The sequence below is a fragment of the Brachycentrus maculatus genome, unplaced genomic scaffold (assembly GCF_059751285.1).
Source record: "Brachycentrus maculatus isolate JH-2025_06_01 unplaced genomic scaffold, ASM5975128v1 h1tg000240l, whole genome shotgun sequence".
In the NCBI taxonomy this organism is placed as follows: Eukaryota; Metazoa; Arthropoda; class Insecta; order Trichoptera; family Brachycentridae; genus Brachycentrus; species Brachycentrus maculatus.
The window spans coordinates 1,357,349-1,381,653 of record NW_028280991.1 but is presented as its reverse complement, the minus strand read 5'-3'; the positions used below and the strand labels follow the sequence as shown (position 1 = coordinate 1,381,653).

Sequence of the window (24,305 nt, the reverse complement as noted above, 5' to 3'; positions counted from 1 at the left end):
TTAACATTCTAATAATTTTATTATGTAAACAAAAAAAATTAGAGAGACGTAAAATCAGTATTTGGTGTGACCTCCTTTTGCGGCGATAAGGGATGCTATCCTGAGTGGAATGCTTTCTTTGCAATTTTTTACTACCGTCTGAAGGTGGGCATTGCGATGCCAGATGTCAATTAGTTTCTCTATCAGCTTTTGTTTCGTAATTATCGTAGATTTATGGACCTCACGCTTCATAAGCTCCTACACATCTTCGATTGGATTCATGTCAGGTGAATTCCCAGGCCAGTCCAAGACAGTGATATTTATTCCAGCTAAAAACTTAGTTATAGTCCTAGTTTTATGGCATAGAGCTCCATCGTGCATAAAAATAGGTTTTATGCCATCGCTAAGCCATTCAGATAGCTGAGGCAAGAGGCGCTCTTCCAAAATTTAAAGGAATGTAATTAATTATGAGTATTTTAATGTTTTTAAGGATTAAGAATTAAGCAAACCCTGATGATGACAAGGCACCAAAAACTGAATCCTAACTGTGATTGTGCATTGCGTAGCAACTCCAAATAACAACTAATGGAATCACCCAAAAAACAGTATCAAGCCGCGGGAATGTAAAAAATTATGAGTATTTTAATGTTTTAGAATTTAATAAACCCTGATGATGACAAGGTTCTTGTCGAAACCGGTAGGTTAAAGTGTACTAATAATAAAAAAGTGGTTGAAACAAAGTTGTTTAATTTTATAAAGTTCATAAAATGTACCACAAAGTATCTGCGGAAAACATTGAAGAAATGTTCAATTATTATTCATATTTGTGACAAATGCCGAGGTTTTGAAGATAGTGAAATAAAAATGCATTTTTTACATCTCAACATAGATAAAGAAGAATTTGGAAGTCTGACTATGTACAGGGCTTATGGCCTGTCATAGTCTGGTTAAGTGATCACTTTACACGCATACAGCTAGTATTCTACCCATGATTGACAACCAGACTACTTCTGAGTCGAGAAAACCCAGATTTATGAACAAGTATTTGGACATCTTCAAATTGTTGTGAAAGAAAAAAGGACCTCATTAGAAGGAAAGAACTCGTGACAGAAATCAAAAGACGTAAATGTTAGAAATATCTATGGGCTAACAACCTTATCACTACATTAATAGAGAATAATAAATAAGGGAATAGGGAATGAGGAAGAGGAAGACCAAGAAGGGATGAAATGGCTAGTTTTGTATTTTATTGCATCCAGAACCTCTAGTTGGTAGTCAATCGTGCTGACCTCTGTCCTACGGAGGCAGTTAATATATATGACGAAGTCATTGGGTAGAAATAAAGAGTTGAAATTAAAATAAAAACCAGTTTAGTCATTGGATGATTTTCAGTTTTTCTTAATTTTATTATGTATGTGTGTAGGAACTAAAATAAACTTTTGTACGAATATATATCCATATGTACCCAGTGTGTGTATGTGTGTGTGTGTAAGTATTTTTCTCTTTTTCTACATTTTAATTTAAGTTTATTAAATTTTGTAGTGCAATGAAAAATATAAAATAAATACTTGGCGTTAGAAACCATTTTCGAATTTTCGGAAATACTAATACCTACTTAAAATTCATTCATTGACGCATGCGTCTGCCGCTGATAATAGCCGGTCGTATGGAACTTCTTCAGAGTTCGGTGTAGTGCGTGACGCGCTCTGCATTCTGTATGTCCCAAATGCCAAAAGTAACATAAATATTTACTCGTCATGTAAGATGATGTGTTATGTCTGAGCAGTCATGACCAGGAACTAGGAATCGAGGCGAAGGTAAAGAAATTGGTTGGAAACCGTAATCTTCTACGACTCTTGTTGACGTATGGTTGTATCTGGTGCGGTTAACAAAACACGTTTTGGCGTCTTTCAACGGGAGCTATTTATTATTCAGTTCATTTGATGAATTATTATGAAGAATTCTCGATACCCGAGTAAATTTTTATGTGCCGACAGATAATTTCTTTAGAAATTCATCATTTTGCAAGGTTTTTAAAATTTACTAAATTTTTCCGAGAAATATGAAAAGATTAAAAATTTTCTTAAATATTATTTTATTTGTACGAGTAATACTCTTCGTGAAATTCCATTGAATTCAATTTTATAATTGGTGTTCTTATACATCTTTTTAAACTGTTTACGACACTTTTACTCTTTTATTTGAGCAGCACATTCACTCTTTGACCAATTTGTTTTAAGTCAACATTAAAATAAAACAAAAGAAATACACTGAAACATGTTTTATTTTCTTAAGGTTTTTTCAACAATTTATATTTGTATTAAATTTCCAAGACCATGTGATATTCATATCGACTCTTTTCCGGGAAATTACTGTCAAAATTAACGCTAGTAAGGTAAAGATAATTTTGTGAAAATATTATCCATTAATCTACTTAATTTATATATTCCAAATCTGAAAAAAGGTACATTTAGGTGCAATTCTTGAAGCCCATTTGTCTACAGGTCCGTCCAAACTGTACGATTAATTTTTCAGACGATGCCTTAATTTATTGAAAGCAGATTTACAAAATGATATTCATCTCTAGATTGCCAATTATGGCGTTATTTAAATTTCAGTGAACATTTTAGATAGTATATAACAGACGACAAAGCCACGAACAGACTATATGCATAGAAATAAAGCTCCTTGTAAATAACCCATAACTACCATATAACACACACATAGCTTTGTAGGTATACATTTCAATATTTGTTCATATTTTATTCAACGATTAATTTTCTACCATCTCTCGGATGACCATCATTTTAACTTATTTCAGAGCACCCTACACCATTTTATCGGTACCTTTTGATATTTTGTTTAGCAGTCAATGATACTATGTGATCTGACTAATAGTGCATCAATAGCTAGTTTAGCGACAATAATAATGAATAACATACATATATATGTACCTGTACAACGTATAAAGAAAATTCAGTTAAGGTTAAAAAGGAATCTTTTTTGACAGAGTATGTACAGCTACAGGCAGGCGTAGGAAACACATGGCTTATTGACCAGACATATCTATGTTTTAATTAAGGAAGCTCTGAAATACTTGAGTGTTATGTCATGGAGTGAGATGCTTCGTCAAAACAAAATTTCGGTCGTAAACAATTTCATATTAAAGAATTTATGAAATAATAACTTACAATGTTATTATTATTCATCTATGATAAGATGTCGAAATGTAAAAATAACTTCTAAGCGGAGAAACCTAGATTTGTAATCAAGGATATGGAAACAGCCAAAATAAAAATAACTGGTTATTAAAAGAGCTTTATTTATTGACCAGTTATTTTTATATTTTTTTCAGGGTTCTCGTAAAATATGAAATAATCCAATCTTCCAATTATTTAATTAAGGGTATCTGCTAAATAAAAAAATATTCAAATCAACCAACGATTCTGCCGTTAACTAAGAAATGACACGATGTATGAATCATATGTGTCTCTTAAATATACATGATTTACTCTCAGGATGCTGCCGAGAAATCACACATAAAAAAACGTATATATTATTTTATAAATTGTAATTATGATTTCCAAAAATGTGAGTAATGTGCGTGTCAATCATGGGTGGAATGTTGAATGTTAACATGTATAAAGTGATCACTTAAAACACTCAAAAATGGGTTGTAAGCCCTGTAAATACCCAGACTTCCATATTCTTCTTTTTTACTTCTACTACTACTACTACCATCATGCCGTTTCCCCGCAGGGTTAGGCAGAAAGGAAGGAACGCAACACTCTTCTGTCCTGACTTACAATCCTCGCCTCCTTCACAACCATACATCTAGTCATACATGCTGCCAGATTTTAGGTTCTGATTGATCTGATCGTGTCCTTTTCGGTCGTCCTCGTCCTCTTTCTAAGATGTCAAAATGTAATAATACGCCCCGATAAAAATAAAAGGTTGATTTTCGCTGGCTTATGTGAACTATTCACGAAATAGTTCAAATATTGGCTCACGTAGCGGAGGCATATAATTGTTATACCAACCAGCACCGCTTACTTACAAAATTGGGCCCATCACAAAAACGATAACAAAACTGTCATCTGTCAATAATGGGCGAGTGTTGACCCAAGCCTCGGGACACAATGCCCGTCACGGCGGAGGTGAAGTACTGTTATTAGTGTCATCACGAAGAGCTTCGAGTGGCAATGTTAAAAGGATTCTCTTGTCATTGGGCCCTCACCATCTCGAGTGGTGGAAAGAAATCACGGTGTACCAATACACATATTAGACCTACCTCGCCTTGAGAGTGTGCACCAAATGTGTGACGTTACGGGGGTGTCGAATTCGATAAAATAATCAACTAATACTGCAACTACTATAGCCATCACTCTACTTCAGCAGAGAGAAGCTTTGACCCACACCTGCCGATTATTCCGACTCCTGACCTGACCGCTTTCTTCTTCTTCTTCTTCATCTTGTTGTAGGCCTTGTGGCCTGTTTTTAAGAGGGATTAGCCTCCTGCGATGTCGATTCCCAGTTATCGACCCATCTCTTTGGTGGTCTGCCCGGGAGTCATCTACCACGGGGTTCGCCGTACAGTGCGATGTGGGGGAGTCTGGATGGTTCCATTCTCCTCACATGCACATACCATTGTCTCCTTCGTTGCCTTCCCCACCTAACGACATCTTCGATCTCGCATATTTCCCTGATCCTGGCATTTCTTATTTTATCTCGAAGACTCTTGCCTGATATGCTTTCAAGCTGACCACTTTCAAGTATTTAAAATATTTTAGACGGTTTATATAAAAATGTGGGTAAAAATTAACAGGGATGCGGATCATGTATACTTCCAAATAAAAGGGTCTTTGCTAAATAAAAGCTTTCTCAATCCAACATAGATGGCTATTGTGAATTATATGTATGAGATTAATGTGCAGTGTAATGTAATATGGCTTGTCATGAGATTAATGATATAACATATGTACGAGCTAGAAAAAATTGAGTGGTAACCACACCACGGGTAGGATGGTGAATGTTGCATGTGTGTAAAGAAATCACTTAAACAGCCTATCACAGGTCACAGGTAAGCCCCGTAAATATCCAGACTTCCATACTCTGCTTTATGTTTTATAAATAACATTTTGAGTGTGTCCAAATACTTGTTCACAAATCTGGATTAATCCAATAATAGGAGTTTTTTAATCATATTATTTTTGACATCTCAACATAGTTGAAAATTTACGTGTAAAGTGATCATCTAAACCAGCCTATGACGGTCGTAGTCCCCGTAAATGCCCAGACTTCCATGTTCTTCTTTATCTATGTTGAAATGTCAAAGATGTATGCGTTATAATCAATATTATTTTCCAGTTTCAGAGTGTTTTGGCTCAAACTAAACTTAAATATAAATAAGTAGGTACCTGAATATTGAGTTGTGTTTAAGCTCAAGTATGCATTTTTAAAAAGAAATCAAGAAACCTGTTTTTGTCGGTGAGACTACACGACTAAATAATATCAATACAAAGGTAACTGAAGCCGTGGGAATATGCTTTAATCTTTATAAATATTTTTATTTGTTTTTGTGGACCTTCGCACTCGAAAAAACATGGAAAATAGAAAGTTTGGATTTATTCAATTTTGTTTTTCAGACATCAAAGTAAACAAATCAATATTTAATAATAAAACAAACATAAGAGAAAGCTCAGGTGATGGATAGGGTTTATTTACTTTAAAAAAGCATGTACTCGTATGTGTATATATATGTATATATATGTATATATATATGTATATATATAAAAATATATATATATATATATAAATATATGTATATATATGTATATATATATGTATATATATAAAAATATATATATATATATAAAAATATATGTATATATATATAATATATATATATATATATATATATATATATATATATATATATATATATATATATATAATATATATATATATATATATATATATATATATATATATATATATATATATATATATATATATACATATATATATATATATATATATATATATATATATATATATTATATATATATATATATATATATATATATATCTATCTAACTTCACTCGTTAGTGATTGATTTTATAGTTTAAATATTTTTTTTTTAAAATCATATGATAATCGTTACTCTTTTAAATAAATCATTTAAAGGTAAAGGGTAAATGTGAATAATGAAAAAATAACAAAAAAACACATAAATTCAAATAAATGGTTATTAAACATGTCGATTTTAAATAAAAAAAATACAAATAAAAAGCCTTTTATGTCATTAATCAAGTACAATCAATAAACAATGAGTATAAGTTCCTCTCTAAGCACAAGAGCTTAGTCTTTATTGGAGACGATATTTTTGTAACTATATTTATTAGTAAAAAAATACATTATTTTTATTTTCTTATGGGGAGAATACAGACAAATCGTGACTGCACCAGGTGTGACGTCATTACGTGTAATAATTTTTCAAATTCCCCATGATGAACCTTGCGGTCTCTATTATAGAGACGCACATGATTGGCCGGCGCACAACACAGGAACAAAAGGGAACTCGTTTAATATCATTGCGAATATATCATCATGAAGTTGATGGTAGAGATGATGCAATATGTAGTCACAGGATACTGAAATGCAGTTCTTCTGAGCTCAAATGAAAATGAATGCAGTTTATGAATTCCAAGAAAAACTCTAAAATCCTATTTATTCAATTCGATACTCCCTCCGATTGAAAATTGATTACTTGATACATTATATATATGTGTATATATATATATATATATATATATATATATATATATATATATATATATATATATATATATATATATATATATATATATATATATATATATATATATATATGTATATATATTATGAATGTGAGCTTTGATTAATATTGATTATTTATTATAGACAAGCGCCATGGCGTAGTTGAATAGACCTCCGGTTGCAAAATTTGGGGTCGTGATTTCGATTCCTGCCTATTGCGAAATAAATTCAAGAAATATTTATTTTCAATCGGTTTGGGTTTTTGTATTATATTTGTCACATTTGTTCTATATTTTTGGCGGTCATCTATTAAATAAAAACTCACCGCACCGTCTAATTACGGTTTAATTTAATTTAATTTAATTTAAGAAAACATGTTTTTACCTGACATAGGTAAAACTTTTAACAGTTATTGTGCATAAATTATTTCCTGTTATTTTTAACTGGGTCACATAAAAACAATAACAACAACAAAATTAATATAAATTTAATAATAAAAATGCACATGTATTCAAATGCAGACAGAGTTTTGTAAATAAATCATAGAAAACAGTGAATAACTTACGAAGATTAAAAATTAAAAAAAAACTTACTTTTACATTTTCATTTTTACAGGAAAGTGAATTTTACGCAATTAATGAAATGTTTTTTTTGTTAAATTGCGCCTCGATATTCAAGTTCAGATCTAGGTTGAGCGTCATCATTAAAATACAGTTTGTAAAGTTTGGATTTACCTTTAAAATTCCCACTCATTATTATAGTATACTGTGACACGTGTTACAATGCACTCAAGCCTCTTATGTGAATCTTAACCTAAAAATTAAGGGTTGTGCCCTTAGGAAGTTTAAGACTAATATGAAGATGTGTGTTTTTTTAAGTGTAAACATTGGATAGAGGGTCAATGTTGTGTTGTTAGATATAAAATCATCATTATTTTTATTATTTTGCATTTTTTATGCATCGAAAAGTTGAAGTAGGAAATGAAATATTTGTGATGTTTATTGATTATGTGTATTGCAAACTATAATATAATAACTTAATTTAAACTTTCAAAAAGGGTAGACATTAAAACGTCACTAAAACAAAAATGATACTTAAGCTTTAGTTTAATTGCATACGCATTAAATAGAAACTGTCTAGTCATCTCAAAATATTTATAAAATCAGTCTAATAAATAAATATAAGTAAATCACGTCCAAGATGCGAAACTGTTTATGGGTGATTAAATTCCTTCAGAAATCAAATTTGATTACATTATCATTATTAGTAGCCATTACCAGGCTCACAGATCTCGCAGGAGGTGTCTGGATTTCCCCGGGTACAGAGAAAACTCAAAATTCAAATTTGCAAGAAGAAAATCCCGCGATATGCCTGTGGGCGGGCGGCGGGGGGCGCGCTCGACTGGCGGCCGCGGCCCGATCAGTCCGCGCCCGCTCGCACGCCGCGTTGCCCGCCGCACCTGTGCTCCGAGTGCCGATTGATAACACGATCGCCAAATCCGCGAGATAAGAGGTTACCTCCTCGGTGGTTATGTGACCCTGGTACCGGGGTAGTGCGTCCAAGTTCCGTCGGTGACCGCGTCCGACTCGTCCGCGAGCACGTGGACGGCTATTCATTGGTCAGAAGGTATGTACAAGCCCATCTCATTAAGCATCTCCGAGTCCACTTTCGCTTTCGATGACCGGTGTAGTTCTTGGCGGTACATGTCTAGCCATTATAAAACCTCAATAATTTGCAAATTGCAAATGTCTTGTTAGACACAAGCTTGTTAAACACAATACCTAAATTATTATATAAGGTATAGTTTTATTAGATTAAAAAAAATTAAACTGTGGTAAAATTAAATAGTTAAAAATATTTAAATCAAAATGCGTCTTTAAGAAAAATAACGCTAGAAATTGAGTAGAAATAATATTCAATATTTTTTCTTTAAAAAGGTACAAAGTTTTAAATGTCGTCAGATTAGAATAATTTTTATTACAAAATAACTAACTAACTAACTAACCATCACGCCGCTTCCCCGCAGGTGTAGGCAGAGAGAATAGAACACCACACCACTCTGTCTTTGCAAACATTCTTCGCCTCTTCCACGTTCATGCATCTCATACATACCCGCCGATTATTACGACTCCTAACCTGACCACAAAATAAAAAACTGTAAAAATGAAAACTGATGAAAAAATATTTTTATTTTAATTTGATAAAATAATAAATTGAAATACTTCTTAAGTACTCATAAGTGCATGTAACCCGTATTTTTAATGAGACATTTTTCCTTCTAATCTTAAGCACATGAATCCAGATTGACACGTCTTATCTCTACAGTACTGTTAGATGCAATGAACCGTAGTTTGTTTTTTTCTACAAATGCAATAAATCATCCTCATGTTGTCAAGTAAACAATGACACAGTTCTTCATCTTCCACATACCTACCACTTCTTGTACAACAGTTACCTGCGTTATCTAATCAACTCATTCCTATCTCTGCTCCTGGTATAAAACTTCCCGTCGCGAGCTTATTCTACTAAATGAGCTACTTGTTTTATTATTATTTTTAAATACTTTCACTTACCTTATGTTTCCCGGTTCACATACTAGGACATGGTGTTTTTAAAATCTAATTATTGTTTTTTTACAAAGATGTAAAACTAAACTAATGAACCTGTTTTTTTTTTATATTTGAAAATTATTTCTATATTCATGTAAATATAATGTACCATACATATATTTTAAAAATATTAATCTACGTGTCACAAAAAAATTATTTGAAAATAACAACGATTAAACATTTGCAACAATCGTAGTATAATCAGAACACTCGGATACTTTATTATAATTAATATTTCAAGCACTAAATATGTGTATTTAATATATATTTGAAGCACTAACTTTGTGATTTTCCATTTTAAAATTAAAGTGTTTTTTTTGTTGTTTTAAAGTCAGTTTAATATTTATAGTGATTTTAAAACAAAGTAACATTTTAATTACTAAATATGTGATTTACCCTCAAATAGCCTCAAATAATATAATAAATAAAATTTGTTTTGAAATCACTTTAGCAATTTTGTTAAAAATATATTTTAAAGTTATATCTTCATGTATTTATCATTTAATCCAATTTCATGTTTAGTGTTCTTCAAACTAAAAAGATTGAACAATTTATTGATAAGAAAATCAAAGTAAGACACAATTTTGAAATGTAGAAACCACCAAGAACATTTTGAATATGGATCAAATTAGTAGTCACATTTAAAATGTAATAATGGTCGAGTGCGCTATCATATTATTTATTGACATCTCATCAAAGATGAAGAAGTGACTGGTTTAAGTGATCACTTTAGACACGTGTAACATTCACCAATTCTACCCATTATTGACAACTACACTACTCAAATTCTTGTAAGTTCTATATATATGAACCAATTTTGAAACATTCTTGAGTCACTAGAACTTCACTAAACACATCTATTAGTGAGATGAAAAGAAGCTTTTAATTGAGCAGAAACTCTTTTATTAGTATGTGAGGTCCGAATCCTGGATTATATTCACACACCTGAGAAACGCCAGAAAATATCATTTTCATTTTTATTATTTAAGCTTATAATTTGACCAGATAATTTATTTACAACATTTCCAGACACCCATATTCTTCTTCATCTTTGATGAGATATCAAAAAATAATATGAAAATAACTCCTGTAATTGGAGATAATCCAGATTTTGTAAGTATTTGGACACACCGAAAATGTTGTACAGAGTGCGGTATCGTTTGAGAGCTTTTTTTAGTTTGCTTTATTGTTAAAACCACTTTTATTTTGTCGTTGCTTCGATACATGGTTTCAGTAAATGTTTCCTTTGCTGTAGCTGTTACGTGTCATTGCGGTATGGGGCTAATGATGAACTGGCAGAGGGTGGCGCTGTAGGGGAGGCGCGGGTGGAGGATGAGGGCCGCCCTCGTGGCTGCCTGCCTGCTGCTTCTGGCGCCCATCACCGGATCCTACCAGTGAGTTCGGCTCCAATCTCTCTCTCGTCTTCTTCCAGCATCTTGTTCGGTCTCCCAAACGTTGACTTCAAAAGCTTCCCAGCTTTTGACTGTTCTAAAAAACTAGGACCTACCATTCATTAACCCACTTATTTCTTTGCACCAAGGAAGGCCACATTCAACCACCCAATATATATATATATATATATATATATATATATATATATATATATATATATATATATATATATATATATATATATATATATATATATATAAATATATAAATATATATATATATATATATATATATATATATATATATATATATATATATATTTATATATATATATATATATATATATATATATATATATATATATATATATATATATATATATATATATATATATATATATATATATATATATATATATATATATATATATATATATATATATATATATATATATACATCTCAAATACATTTAACTCCTACGTTCAAGAATCTGAAACACACGACTTGTGTATATATACGAGTATTTATGTATATAATACAAGGTGGGTAAAATTTAAAATCATGTTTTCAAGCTTCTCTAAATATGTAAAATAATCCGATTTTAATCTTGCACACATCTATATAAATAAAAAGGGTCTCTGCCATATAAAATCTTTCCTCAAACCAACCATTGATGGCTTAAGTGAACTCACAAATAAAGCGTCGTAAGATTTATTACATATGTAGGAGTTTCAAAATTATTTTACCAGTCTATGTATATACCCAGACCTCCATATTCTTCTTCATCCATATTGAAATGTCAAATTGTTATTAAATATTTTAATGAGCACAAAACGAAAATTCAGCTCACTTTTCCATTGCAAACAAACATTGATGCGTGACAGTAGTGTTTGCGATGTTTCCATAGATTGAGTGTTGCAACTACAGTTTCTTTTGAACGCGTGTTACGCAGCACTTCATTGTGAGCGTCGCGCGTTCTAAGTTGACAATTATCGCAGTCACCGTGGATTGTGACATTGTCACACGCACGGAGAGGAGTTTTAAAGTTGTTTTGAATTTGGACAGCCATTGTCAGATCGAACGTGTTTACCACTTTTTTATGCCTTCACTCGTTGTTTACCACTTAGAGACTAATGAATTCACGTCGCGTGGGGTCCAAAAAAGTCTAATTGAATGTAAGAATTTTTTTTTTGCATTGATCAAGTAGTTACATATACCTACTTGCGCATTCATGAATTTGCGCAATTTATTTAATTAATAGCTTTAACGAATGAACCATTGCAGCTTATCGAACTCAAGATATTATTTTGATGTTCATATTTATTTGAATGTATAATTATTTCGATCAATTTGCAGTTTATACTTTATTTGTTTTTAATGTTTTTTATTTAAAAAATATTTTTTTCTCTTAATGTTCTGCAAATTGCCTAAGTTTAGGCGAAATATTAACAAAAATTGTATGAATTGAGACTCGTACAGAGTAGCTGTCGTAAGCTTCTACGAGCTTGGGTATCCAAACGCGAGTGCCCTTGTAATTGGTGTTATTCATTTATATACTATCAAATATGTATACTTCTAGATCTTATTGAATTCGATATTCTAGTAAATCCTCGAAATAATCCGTAGTTTTTTTTTAAAATATTGATTAAAATAAATTTGAAATTGTATGTTCTGGGACTTTTATTCATTGTAAATAACTAGATTTGTAATTAAAAATAAAACTCTGAATTTCGATTACCAATAATTAATTACTATTATTATCATGAATTAAAATTGTTTAAAAAAAAAGGCAAATTGTACTTACTATAAAACTCATTGTAAAAGAAAAACACTTGTTTTTACTACTTGAGTTTATTTCATTAAAACGACTAGTTTTGAAAGCTATGCTACCATTTTCAGGTCGAAATATAAACTAATAGTCAGATTATATTTAGACCTAAAGATGGAAGCATAGCTTCCGAAACCAATCGTTATAATAAAATAAACTGAAGTGGTAAAAAACCAGTGCTTTTTTTTCTTTTACATATTCATCACATTTTACCAAAAAGTGAATGCCAAAGCAATTAATAAAATAAAGTTCATAAATTATTTTCGTCAAATTATTTATTTGAATTTTAAATAAAAACGTATTGCAAAGATTTTTTTCCGTTTGTTATCCCAACTACCAGGAGCACATGAATAAAGGCAGTATTTACAGTAAACATCCTACTCTATGACCGCGGTAGGCCGAGCAGTGTGGGCTTTTCACTCCTCGTACTTCCTCTTTTCCTCCGCTGAGACGAGGAGGATGTGGGTTACGTACATTAACACGACATCGATAATTCAATTAGAAGCGTTTAGGAACCTATCACCGATTTTATTGTATTTCTAACACGAATGTAAACCTCTCCCAGTCGCTAATTAATATCTGGGCAACTTCTCAAATTTTATAAATGTATATTTTTCATTTTAATCTAAAAAATTTAAGAATAAAAGAACACATACGATGTCTAAACAATAATAATTTCTCCGAATTTGCCAATCACCTCATAGAATCAAATCACGTCTTCAAAAAAGACACGGGAGTAAAAATATTAAACACTAATAATAAAGGGTTAAAACTAAATAATATGGAGATTTTTTATATTAGGAAAGCACTTAAAAATAATATTCCTCTAATTAAAAACCAAATAAATTTTACATATAGTCCATTGTTTGATTCGACATCGATTAAACACGATTCGTCAATATCCAATTCGAACCCCCCCCACTCCTCTCATCCTATAAGTATATAAGTAGATTCGATTCCTAGTCTAATTCTAATATACGTTTAACCTCGGCTCGTAACGCATGTCTGTATTGAAAACTATAGTGCATGTTGGTCTTCGGGTCGACCAAAAATCGCATGTGTTAGACATTTTGTGTAGTTTTGAGTGTGTAAATGGTGCTATGGTGGTGAAGGGTAGTATTGTTTGCATGCTGTGTTAGTGATTGTCCTGACGAAGAGACGGTAGACGTAAAAATCTCGGTGAGTGGTTATATACTGATTTTATTAACATTTTTGTAAAAAAATAAATAAGTAAAAAATTTAGGTAAAAACGTGATATCTGTGGATTAAATCTGCGCTTACAAGAAGTATTTTTAAACAATAATAATTAAAAAGGAGCCTGAAATGCAATCTTTATTTATTTTTGTATCATACAAAATCCAGTCATAATTAAAAATTACAATTTACAATAACCTACCCTCACTGGGTTTTACAATACTTTAAAAAAATATATATAACCATACGATAAGTACCTTATTTGTTTATGACATGCAATCAAATCAGACATGGCCGAATGATGCAATCTATTTTTGATCTACCCACCTCGATTAACCATTTCTGAATAGCTCTTTTATACAAAGTTTCGATATTTGATTATTTTATGGATAATAAAAGCAAGTAGAATAACTAAGTTGTATAATAATCAAAGATTCTTTGGCCAAAAGTGGGATATGTTAGATTTTTTCGATGTATTTCATTGTTTTGTATTTTGTGGTTCTATGTACGTTTCCATAAAGCATGTTAATGGTGATTTTTGTGCTTTGCTGGGAGGTGCTTTTTTGTGATATGTGTGAGTAATTATTATTATTATTTATTATAAGGCAATGTAAATAATTATGATAGCTTTAACACACAATATTGAAACCCTACAAATATCTAAGTATTGACGTCGATCAATGATACAAAGTCATTCAATACATTACGCGACAAATATTATAATGCATAATGCTTCAATTTAGCAAAACGATGTCTTCTTTTTATTTATCTTTTATGTATTGGAAAACCAACAGAATATATACAGAATAACATAATATATTAAAATTTATAAAATTAATTTCCATTTACAGGTTTTCACTTAAGTAATCTAACAATAAAAAAATAAATTGTCAAATACATAAAAGTATAACTATATAATAAACTAACATTAAATGTTTTTATCAAATAATAGAAATTTTCTTTATCAAATAGTCAAAAAGACATCAACAATATTTCTCTTAAGTATTAAAAGAAACATTATTGATGTCTTTTTCATTAAACATTACATTGCACATATCGCAGGCTCGATTTAAAAATGAATTTTGGTAGAACTTGGTGTGCATTTTAGCCGTATTTCATTTTTTAGCTTGGATATTAATAAGAGCTAATCAGTGGCAGTTGTTAGTAGTGCGATGGGCGATGTAGTGTTGCCATATGGTGATTACCTTGTCCTCCGTAATTATAACTAGTTTTTTCCACCACCATTTAGAGACGCAGGATGTAACAGTAACTGAAAATCTCTCTTAAATGGTGTAATCTTTACTTATTTTTGGGACTTCACTATAGAAGTGTCCACCTTAGTGAAATGTGCTTTAAAAATAGGTCTTTGTCAATGAAATGTATTTGTTGCATATCTATCTATAATAGTCAAACAATGATTTGAAAATACTACTCGTATTTAATATTGGTTAAGTTATTATTACTACTATTTTTAATATTAGTTCATGAAGTAATCTTTAAGCATATTACACAGAGTCCTATTCAAAACATAAAATATGAAATATCTTTTTATTTAAAATATCTTTTTATATAAAATATCTTTTTTTCTGTTTATATTAAATACAGTTCACGTTATTTTATTTATTGTTTCGGCATTAACTTTGTGGTAAGACATGTTACGATGATTGAAGAAAACACTTGAGTTTTATTATAGACTACATGTTTCAGAAGTTAAACTTCCATCATTCAGGTCTGTATAATAACATAGTTATTATACAGACCTGAATGATGGAAGTTAAACTTCTGAAACATGTAGTCTATAATAAAACTCAAGTGGTAAAAAACAAGTGTTTTCTTCAATCATAGTTCACGTTAGTTATACGAGCATTGGCTCACTGCATACGTTGCGAATGATAGTTGAAAATGCAAGAGTCCAATTAATATATCTTTATTAAGTCATGCGCATACCTAATATAAATATGAAAATATTATGTAGGTCCGATTATAGATTTAATAGTTTGAAAAGACACTGCGTGCTTAATAAAACCTACATTTTATACACAAGCTTCTTGGTCTCTAATGAGTACACCACTAATTTATTAGTACGTCTCTAGATAAGATATGAATTACATATATTTATACGTAGTAAGACCTATTTCATCATCTTCGCATAGCTACAGATGATCTGTGTACAGAAAATCTAGGGGAAATTGGGATCATTCAGTTTATTACATATATATTTATATATATATATATATATATATATATATATATATATATATATATATATATATATATATATATATATATATATATATATATATATATATATATATATATATATATATATATATATATATATATATATATATATATATATATATATATATATATATATATATATATATATATATATATATATGTATATATATATATATATATATGTATATATATATATATGTATATATATATATATATATATATATATATATATATATATATATATATATATATATGTATATATATATATATATATATATATATATATATATATATATATATATATATATATATATTTCAATATTATCAAGCTTTTTTTATCCCTTTTCATAGTTATGCAGACACCGTAGCTTAGTTAGGTAAATAATTGACTGTAAAACTAGACTCGTGGGCTCGATTCCCACTAATTGATAAATTAATTCAAGAAATAATCACTAGTCATTTAAAATTGTTCCAGATTTTTACGATGTATTTCTTGAACATTGACACTCCTGACACCTTACTAACTTACCTGCAAAAAAGCTTCTTAAATATTTCTGTTCAACAAACTTAACGCTTTGTGAGCCAGTGTCCTTTAAATTAGCCAGTAACAATAAATGTCACAGGTTAAAAAAAGTTATACTTCTTTTAAAACACCTAATACTTTCACCAAAACACTATGTTAACCTTCCGGGATGAGTACAATCGAAGAAAAAGCTTCTAACAGATCAAATTAAATTTACTGTGGCGTAAAAAATAGAAAGAAAATGAAAATGAAAGACTAGATGAACACGTATTAATACGTGAGGGACCATTAGATACTAGTGACAAAAACACGTACTAATACGCGATTAACAGTGAGTAACAATGAGATCGGTACAGTAACGGAGTAACAAATATATCCATCAGAAATTTGAGTAGTGTGGTTGTCAAACATGGGGAAACGGCCAATGTTACACATCGTTTATATTGATCACTCAATCCTACCAATGATGGGTCGCAAGCCTGTAAATGTTCAGACCTCTATATCATTATGTTGAGATATCAATTTAAAAATAACTCATATGTAGAGAGAGAGAGACCTAGATTTGGAAATATTAAAAATGTTGTAACTAATACTGGTTTAAAAAAACACAAAGGTTCAAAGAAAGCAATAATAGCTCTTCTTCACCTATGTTGAGATATCAATAAAAAATCTTAACTGATAGCTTTTTTGACGGGGTGATATAAAGGTTTCCTGGGTATCATAGTTGCCATGTAGCCCCGCTTTCCTCTACTGCATCCGTGAGAGCCAATAAAATATAAATTGCAGTCTTCTCTCAGTTCAGAGTCGGCGTCATAAATTATCTCAGCATCTAATAGTGAGTGCGTTATTTCTCGGTATTCGTCTAGTTCGCCTTATTTCCCGACTCTCACTTCGCTCCTTTGGTGTGTATATCTGGCACTCGGCCGAGATGCGGCGGGGAGATCTTCGTTTTAAGCGTTGGCCAATTAATAAGTATGCACTTGCAGACGAGAATTCCTCGAGCTGTTTGCAATATTATGATATGACCGTACGAATTATGTCAGTATATATATATATTATATATATATATATATATATATATATATATATATATATATATATATATATATATATATATATATATATATATATACATATATATATATATTTATATGTATATATATATATATATAAATATATATATATATATATATATATATATATATATATATATATATATATATATATATATATATATGTATATATATATATATATATATTTATATATATATATATATATATATATATATATATATATATATATATATATATATATATATATATAATATAAATAATAAAAAGCTTATTTTCATCTCACCAAAAGATGTCTCTAGTGAAGTTGTAATGATTCACGAACAACATTTCGAAATTGGTTCATTTATATAAAACTTCCAAGGATTTGAGTAGTGTGGTTGTCAACAATGTTAGGCGTGTATAACATGATCACTTAAAACCAGCCTATGATGGTCGTCAGCCCCATAAATGCCCAGACTTTCATATTCTTCTTCATCTTTGATGAAATGTCAAAAAAATTATAAATATATATATATATATATATATATGTATATTTATGTATATATATATATGTATATATATATATATATATATATATATATATATATATATATATATATATATATATATATATACATATATGTATATATATATACATTCTTCTCCTCTTTCACATTCATGCAACTCCTCATACAAATCCGTCGATTATTTCGACTCCTGACCTGACCATGACCTGACCACTTTCAAGTATTTGTTGTACTTGGTTTTCCTCGGTCTTTCTCTGCTTCTATTACCAACTACATATATTCGTCTTATGAATTTGTTTTACTGTTCTTTTGTCACTTATTCGTTCCACATGTCCAAAACATCTCAACACATATTTCTCAATTTCATTTGCAGTCAAAAATAGCCGTTTTTTCCTATATCCCAACTCTTACCAACGTCTACATTTATTCTTTGCTATCGCCAAGAAGAAAAGCATCGTCAACATATAAAAGACAACAGACAGGCAAATTTTTCATTCTTATTCCATCGTGTAAACTATTTAGTATTTTCGTATTCAATTTATGAAGTTAAAGCGATCACTTGTGCGTTTTGGATCCTTAAAATTAAAAGTAAAATATATTTGATTGGATCTGGATGATGAAAACAAAGGGACACACGTTGAATGACATATCTAATATAAAAGGAAAGGAAATGGAGAAGGAGAACAGTTAATACAACTAATTGTAATTATACATTGCTAATGTGTACAAATTGCTTGAGGGCAATATTAACGTCAACAAAAAATAAGAAAAGAATTTAAAATTATAAAGTGCGAGTGTTATGATTTGGAAAAAATTTCTCACGTGCCTTAATTTAATTAAAATGAATTTAATAATATTTTCTAGAACATACGTAATATAAAAAATAATAAGACCACGATGACGGTGTAATTATTTGAGCTAAAAATATGTTGAACATTTCTTCCTAATGCCGGAGGTGTGGGTATACACCAAATTAAGGCATTTCTAGAACAATGAGATATCATATCATAGACGCTGTTCTCAGAATTGTTTTGGCTGAATTATTGTTAGTGCTGTTGAGGAAATTATTCAGAAATAACAGATGTATAACTAACATAACGTCTCAATTAACAATGATTGATTTTTCCTACTTCGCGTTTAATTAAAAAATAGGTGAATAATTCGACTGGGTAATTATTCTTTAAAGCATAATAAATAATTGTAATAACAATATTTTGAGTACATTTTAATCTCAGAAGATAATTTTTGAACAGGAGTTTTATCACGATTTTATTAATACTTGAATTCTAGATTCTCATCTCTGAAGCCTTTTCATTTAAGTCTACATAACTGTATTATTAAAAAATATATATATGTATAAATACTTATTTAAAATCTTAAAAAAATATTTTAAGATTTTAAATGAGTATTCATATCTTAGAACTATTGTTATAAAATAATATTTTTCCATAATTTACTATATTTTCAAAATACTTCATCAAGGGTGATGCGATATCGCTCACTCCTTTCAAGAACGTCATAAATCAAAAAACTTGATTTTTCAGGAGAACGTTTTAAAGTTTAAAAATATAACACAATATATTAAAAATAAATATCAAGTCACTTATTGAACTCTTTACTGTGCAACAGATCTTTATAGGTAAAACCTGAAGGTTTTTTGTCCATTTGAAAAATATTTATTATATTTAAAAAAATAATTAAACGATACCTTTTCTTCAAAATGTAAAAACAACATTTTCTGCCCTATAGCGGGTAAATATTAAGTAAAAAATATGTCTCTTTTGCTGGGATATAGTACATTTTCTAGGCATTCCGAAAACATGCACAACTGAAAATTGACGATTTTTGATTTATGACGTTCTTGAAAGGAGTGAGCGATATGATTAAATTAATGTACTCAGTATGTTACAATGTTAAGAAATATATTTTTAAATTTTAGTTTTACTTGGTAAATACCAATATTACAAAAAATCTATTTCGACACGTCTTTCGATGCATTTACCCACGTTATTTTCAAAGACGGAATACAACGAAACTCGTATCACAATAGATTTTAAGAAATATTGGTATTTACCAAGTAAAACTGTAATTAAAAATGGATAGATATTACCACAAAGTGACTGCCGAATGAAATATTTATTAATAATTTATAAAAAACAAAAAAGTTTTACGATGCCTAATAGTACATTTACGTAATTAGCATAGATAAATAAATACGTTTTTTTCCATTAACACATTTAATAAAAATAAAGAAACATCACAAATGTACTTGTATGTAACAATGATTAAAGAAAACACTTGTTTTTTACAACTTGAGTTTTATTATAGACTACATGTTTCAGAAGTTAAACTTCCATCATTCAGGTCTGTATATTATTAAACAGACCTGAATGATGGAAGTTCAACTTCTGAAACATGTAGTCTATAATAAAACTCAAGTGGTAAAAAACAAGTGTTTTCTTTAATCATTGTAACATGTCTTACCACAAAGTTAATGCCGAAACAATAAATAAAATACTTGTATGTATATTCAATTATTACTGGTATGGTACAAAGCAGTGTTCAAGTATTGTAAGGGTAGAGTATAAAGTCTACTTATGTAATCAATAAATAATATGGCTCCCAACTATCTGGAAAGTGATCTTACTAGATCGCAACCACTGCACTAAATTTGGCGAGCGTGCCTTTGGTTTTGCGGAAAAGATGGAATCCTTTTCCACCAGTAGTTCGAAACAGTGACATTGTAATAATTAAAAAAATGCATTTGTTTGTTGAATCATTTCTACAATCACCTTTCCCCTTATTAAATCACAGTGAAGTGTCCTTGAGGTAGTATTTTACAAAAATGGCGCTATTCAAATTATGCAAAATTATTATTATTTTTAAAATAACGAATGTTTGTTGGTGTTGGCGACATTTTAGATACATGAAATAATGTCGCCATCTGTGACGAGATGAAATTTCCGTTGAATATTTCGACACGCGGATGCCAGGAGAGCAGAATACGAGAGGAGCGTCTCGCCATACTTGACAGCGCTGCAGCGTCACAGATCTGCCACCGGGTGCTATAAATCACAAAGGCAATGCAATCGTTGTCTACTGGACGTGCCGAAGGCTCGGAGAATTACAGTTTTCGATGCATTGAATTCAAGAAAAACTTGCCACATACATCTTCGAACGGGTCGTATTTTCTGATTAGTGCTCGTGAAATAAATTTATTACACATCTTGTCTTTGTATACTTTTAAAATATAATATGTTTTCTATAGAAATTCCATTATCTCTCTCGGATAATAAGAAGGCTGAAAGAGCTTTTTAGGTGCTCTGTCGTGTTTAAACGGAGATTGGTGTATCAAACGTCAAATAGATATACCAATTAACATAAAATAAATAAATAAAAACAATTAACATAGAACATTTCCAGAATGAACTATACATATATTATTTCTATTCACATACAAAATCCATTTCTAACATATAAATTTATCAAATCATATCTAAAACCTTTACCATAACTAACATGTAATTATTATGATACGTAAACTCATTCAATTTAAATTCATTTTGTCAGAAAAATTACCAAAAAATATGGTTTCCAACTCCTGCCTTGTTGTGTATATAACATAATTTTGTCTAGCTTCACACCAGTCTGATGATGTTGTTTACGACGAAACTCGGTTGCTAGTAAAACGAAATTCATGTGGAAAAAGTTACATGGTCGTTATTTTATTCGTTTTTAATTAATGTCTTACTTAGTTAATACCACTATTTCTTAAAATCCACTGTGACATGTGGTTCAATGCATTCCGCATCATTTTCAAACACCGTATATTATTATTATTGTATTCTATAAAATGCAGTTCTACCAAGAAATGTAAGTACAAAACTTAAATATAATTCCAATTAACGTTCGGTTAGTGACCGCTTTCTACGGTGTTTGGCACAAAAAGATACATCGAATCTCGAGTCGGTTGAGAGTTATCTAAAGTAACACTTTTTTTATTTGAGATTCTATAATTAATGAGACCGGAAATGACTTAAATGCACCTCAACTGTTTTTCTGATTCATCTCTTAATGAATGATTAACAGCTTTGCTCGAATCTGTGATACGAGTCCCGTTAGCGAAATGTGTTTTAAGGTACGGGCATATCTCAAAACTTAAGTTGGTACATATCAACGTTTATACTTTTTTGTACGTACATAAGGTATTACATTTAGAGTTATCGACTGATAAAAGTAAGGAAACAAAGGCACAGTTATACCATATTTTAACATTTCAGCATTGTTTAAAATCCACCTAGTAACTAAATTTACTATCACGCCGTTTCCCCATATAGGGGGGATAGAACGCCACATCACTCTGTCTTTGTAACATTCGTCTCCTTTTCTATTTTCTTCACGTGTAACTGCCAATAATTCTGATCCTTCCATAAAGATCCTTTGACAAGTCTGTTTTCAAATATTTGAATTTTATCAATCATGCCAAATTTTCCTCGATCTTCTATCGCTTTTCATTACGACTTTATTCGCCTTATATTGTATATTTGTTTTACCGTTCTATCCTCACTCATACACAAAAACCTATCATACTCGTTCCACATGTGTTAAACCATCTCAACACACCCTTCTTTATTTTATTGATAATGCCTATCTTAGCTTTGCATTCATTTCTTATATCACCATTCGAACATCTATCATTCAACTTTTTGCCGCACATTCGTATGAGAAAACGCATTTTGACTGCATTCATTTCATCTTTCTTTTGCTTAACTTACATATATTAGGGTTAGAACCAGGACTCTATTGTGTACTGCCAGTTTAACTTTGATTTCTTATTTTTTTTATTTCAATATGTTACATACATAAGTTGCATATTATTTATATAAATATGTTGCATAGTTAAGCCAAATGTGTTGCAAAGTCACAAATATAATTTTCCCGATCAATAATTTCCAATACTCAATTTGGAACATGGGATTAAGCTTAACAAGAATGAAAAACAGATAAGAATGTAGCAAATAAGAAAAAAAACAGGATATAATGTAAACACATAAAAAACACAAGTAAAGAAGCCTTTTTTTAAGAAAAAAAAATGTGAAAATATAACTTATCACGAAGATAAATATCTTTCCATTAAGTATTTTTTCAGTTCATTTATTTTGGATCCCTGACTTGGTTCTATTTTATATATTTCAGGCAGCTGGTTAATTTTAATCCTTCGAAAATCTATCTTACACCGTTTTGTCGATGATATGTAAAGAAAAACTGGTAGGTTGTACACTCCGTCCAAGATCAGTTCTTAAGTTTGTTATTAATGATGTTTTTACTGCAGTAATTAGTAAGATAATTAAATTTACGCTCGCAATTCAAACGAGATGTTTTATAAAATGAATAAGTACGCAAATAGAAATCCTTCTCGACATGTTGCGGTCGGGTGCGTTTCTGCAGATAAAATGGACTAATTATCGTGCACTCGTGATTACAGTTTAGTTGCTAAATAGTCTCTCACACCATTCGCATAGTGGACAATTAGTAATACTTATACTCGGGGTTAAGGACTAATTACACTCTAACTAGAACTACGAGTATGTACACAAGTAAGTAGTATTACTTCATTAATTGATTCTTCAGTCGCTTGGTGGTAATATCTATCCATTTTAAATTTAAGTTTTACTTATTATTTTTTGACATCTCATCAAAGATGACGAAGAATATGGAAGTCTGGGCATTTACGGGGCTCACGACCGTCATAGGCTGGTTTAAGTGATCACTTTACACACGTGTAACATTCACCAATTCTACCCATTATTGACAACCACACTACTCAAATTCTTGGAAGTTCTATATATATGAACCAATTTAGAAACCTTGTTCATGAATCACTAGAACTTCATTAGAGACATCTATTGGTGAGATGTAAAGAAGCTTTTTATTAAGCAGAAACTCTTATATTAGTATGTGAGATCCGAATCCCGGATTATAATCACACACATGAGAAACCCCAGAAAATACCATTTTCATTTTCATTTTCATTTTCTTCCATATTCTTCGTCATCTTTGATGAGATGTCAAAAAATAATATGAAAATAACTCCTGTAATTGGAGATCATCCAGATTTTGTGAACAAGTATTTGGACACACTCAAAATGTTGTAAGTTTT

General features: G+C 30.2%; 1 protein-coding gene across 1 annotated transcript in view; it reads left to right on the top strand.

Moving 5' to 3' along the window:
* Window positions 1-8,263: 8,263 nt before the first annotated feature.
* The window catches only part of Wnt6 (Wnt oncogene analog 6), a 54,003-nt gene continuing 37,961 nt past the window's right edge, over window positions 8,264-24,305 (top strand). The window contains 2 exon segments of the mRNA XM_088264915.1: window positions 8,264-8,404; window positions 10,643-10,781. Of these exon segments, the coding sequence (XP_088121041.1) occupies window positions 10,720-10,781 (62 nt within the window). The 5' untranslated portion in view covers window positions 8,264-8,404; window positions 10,643-10,719.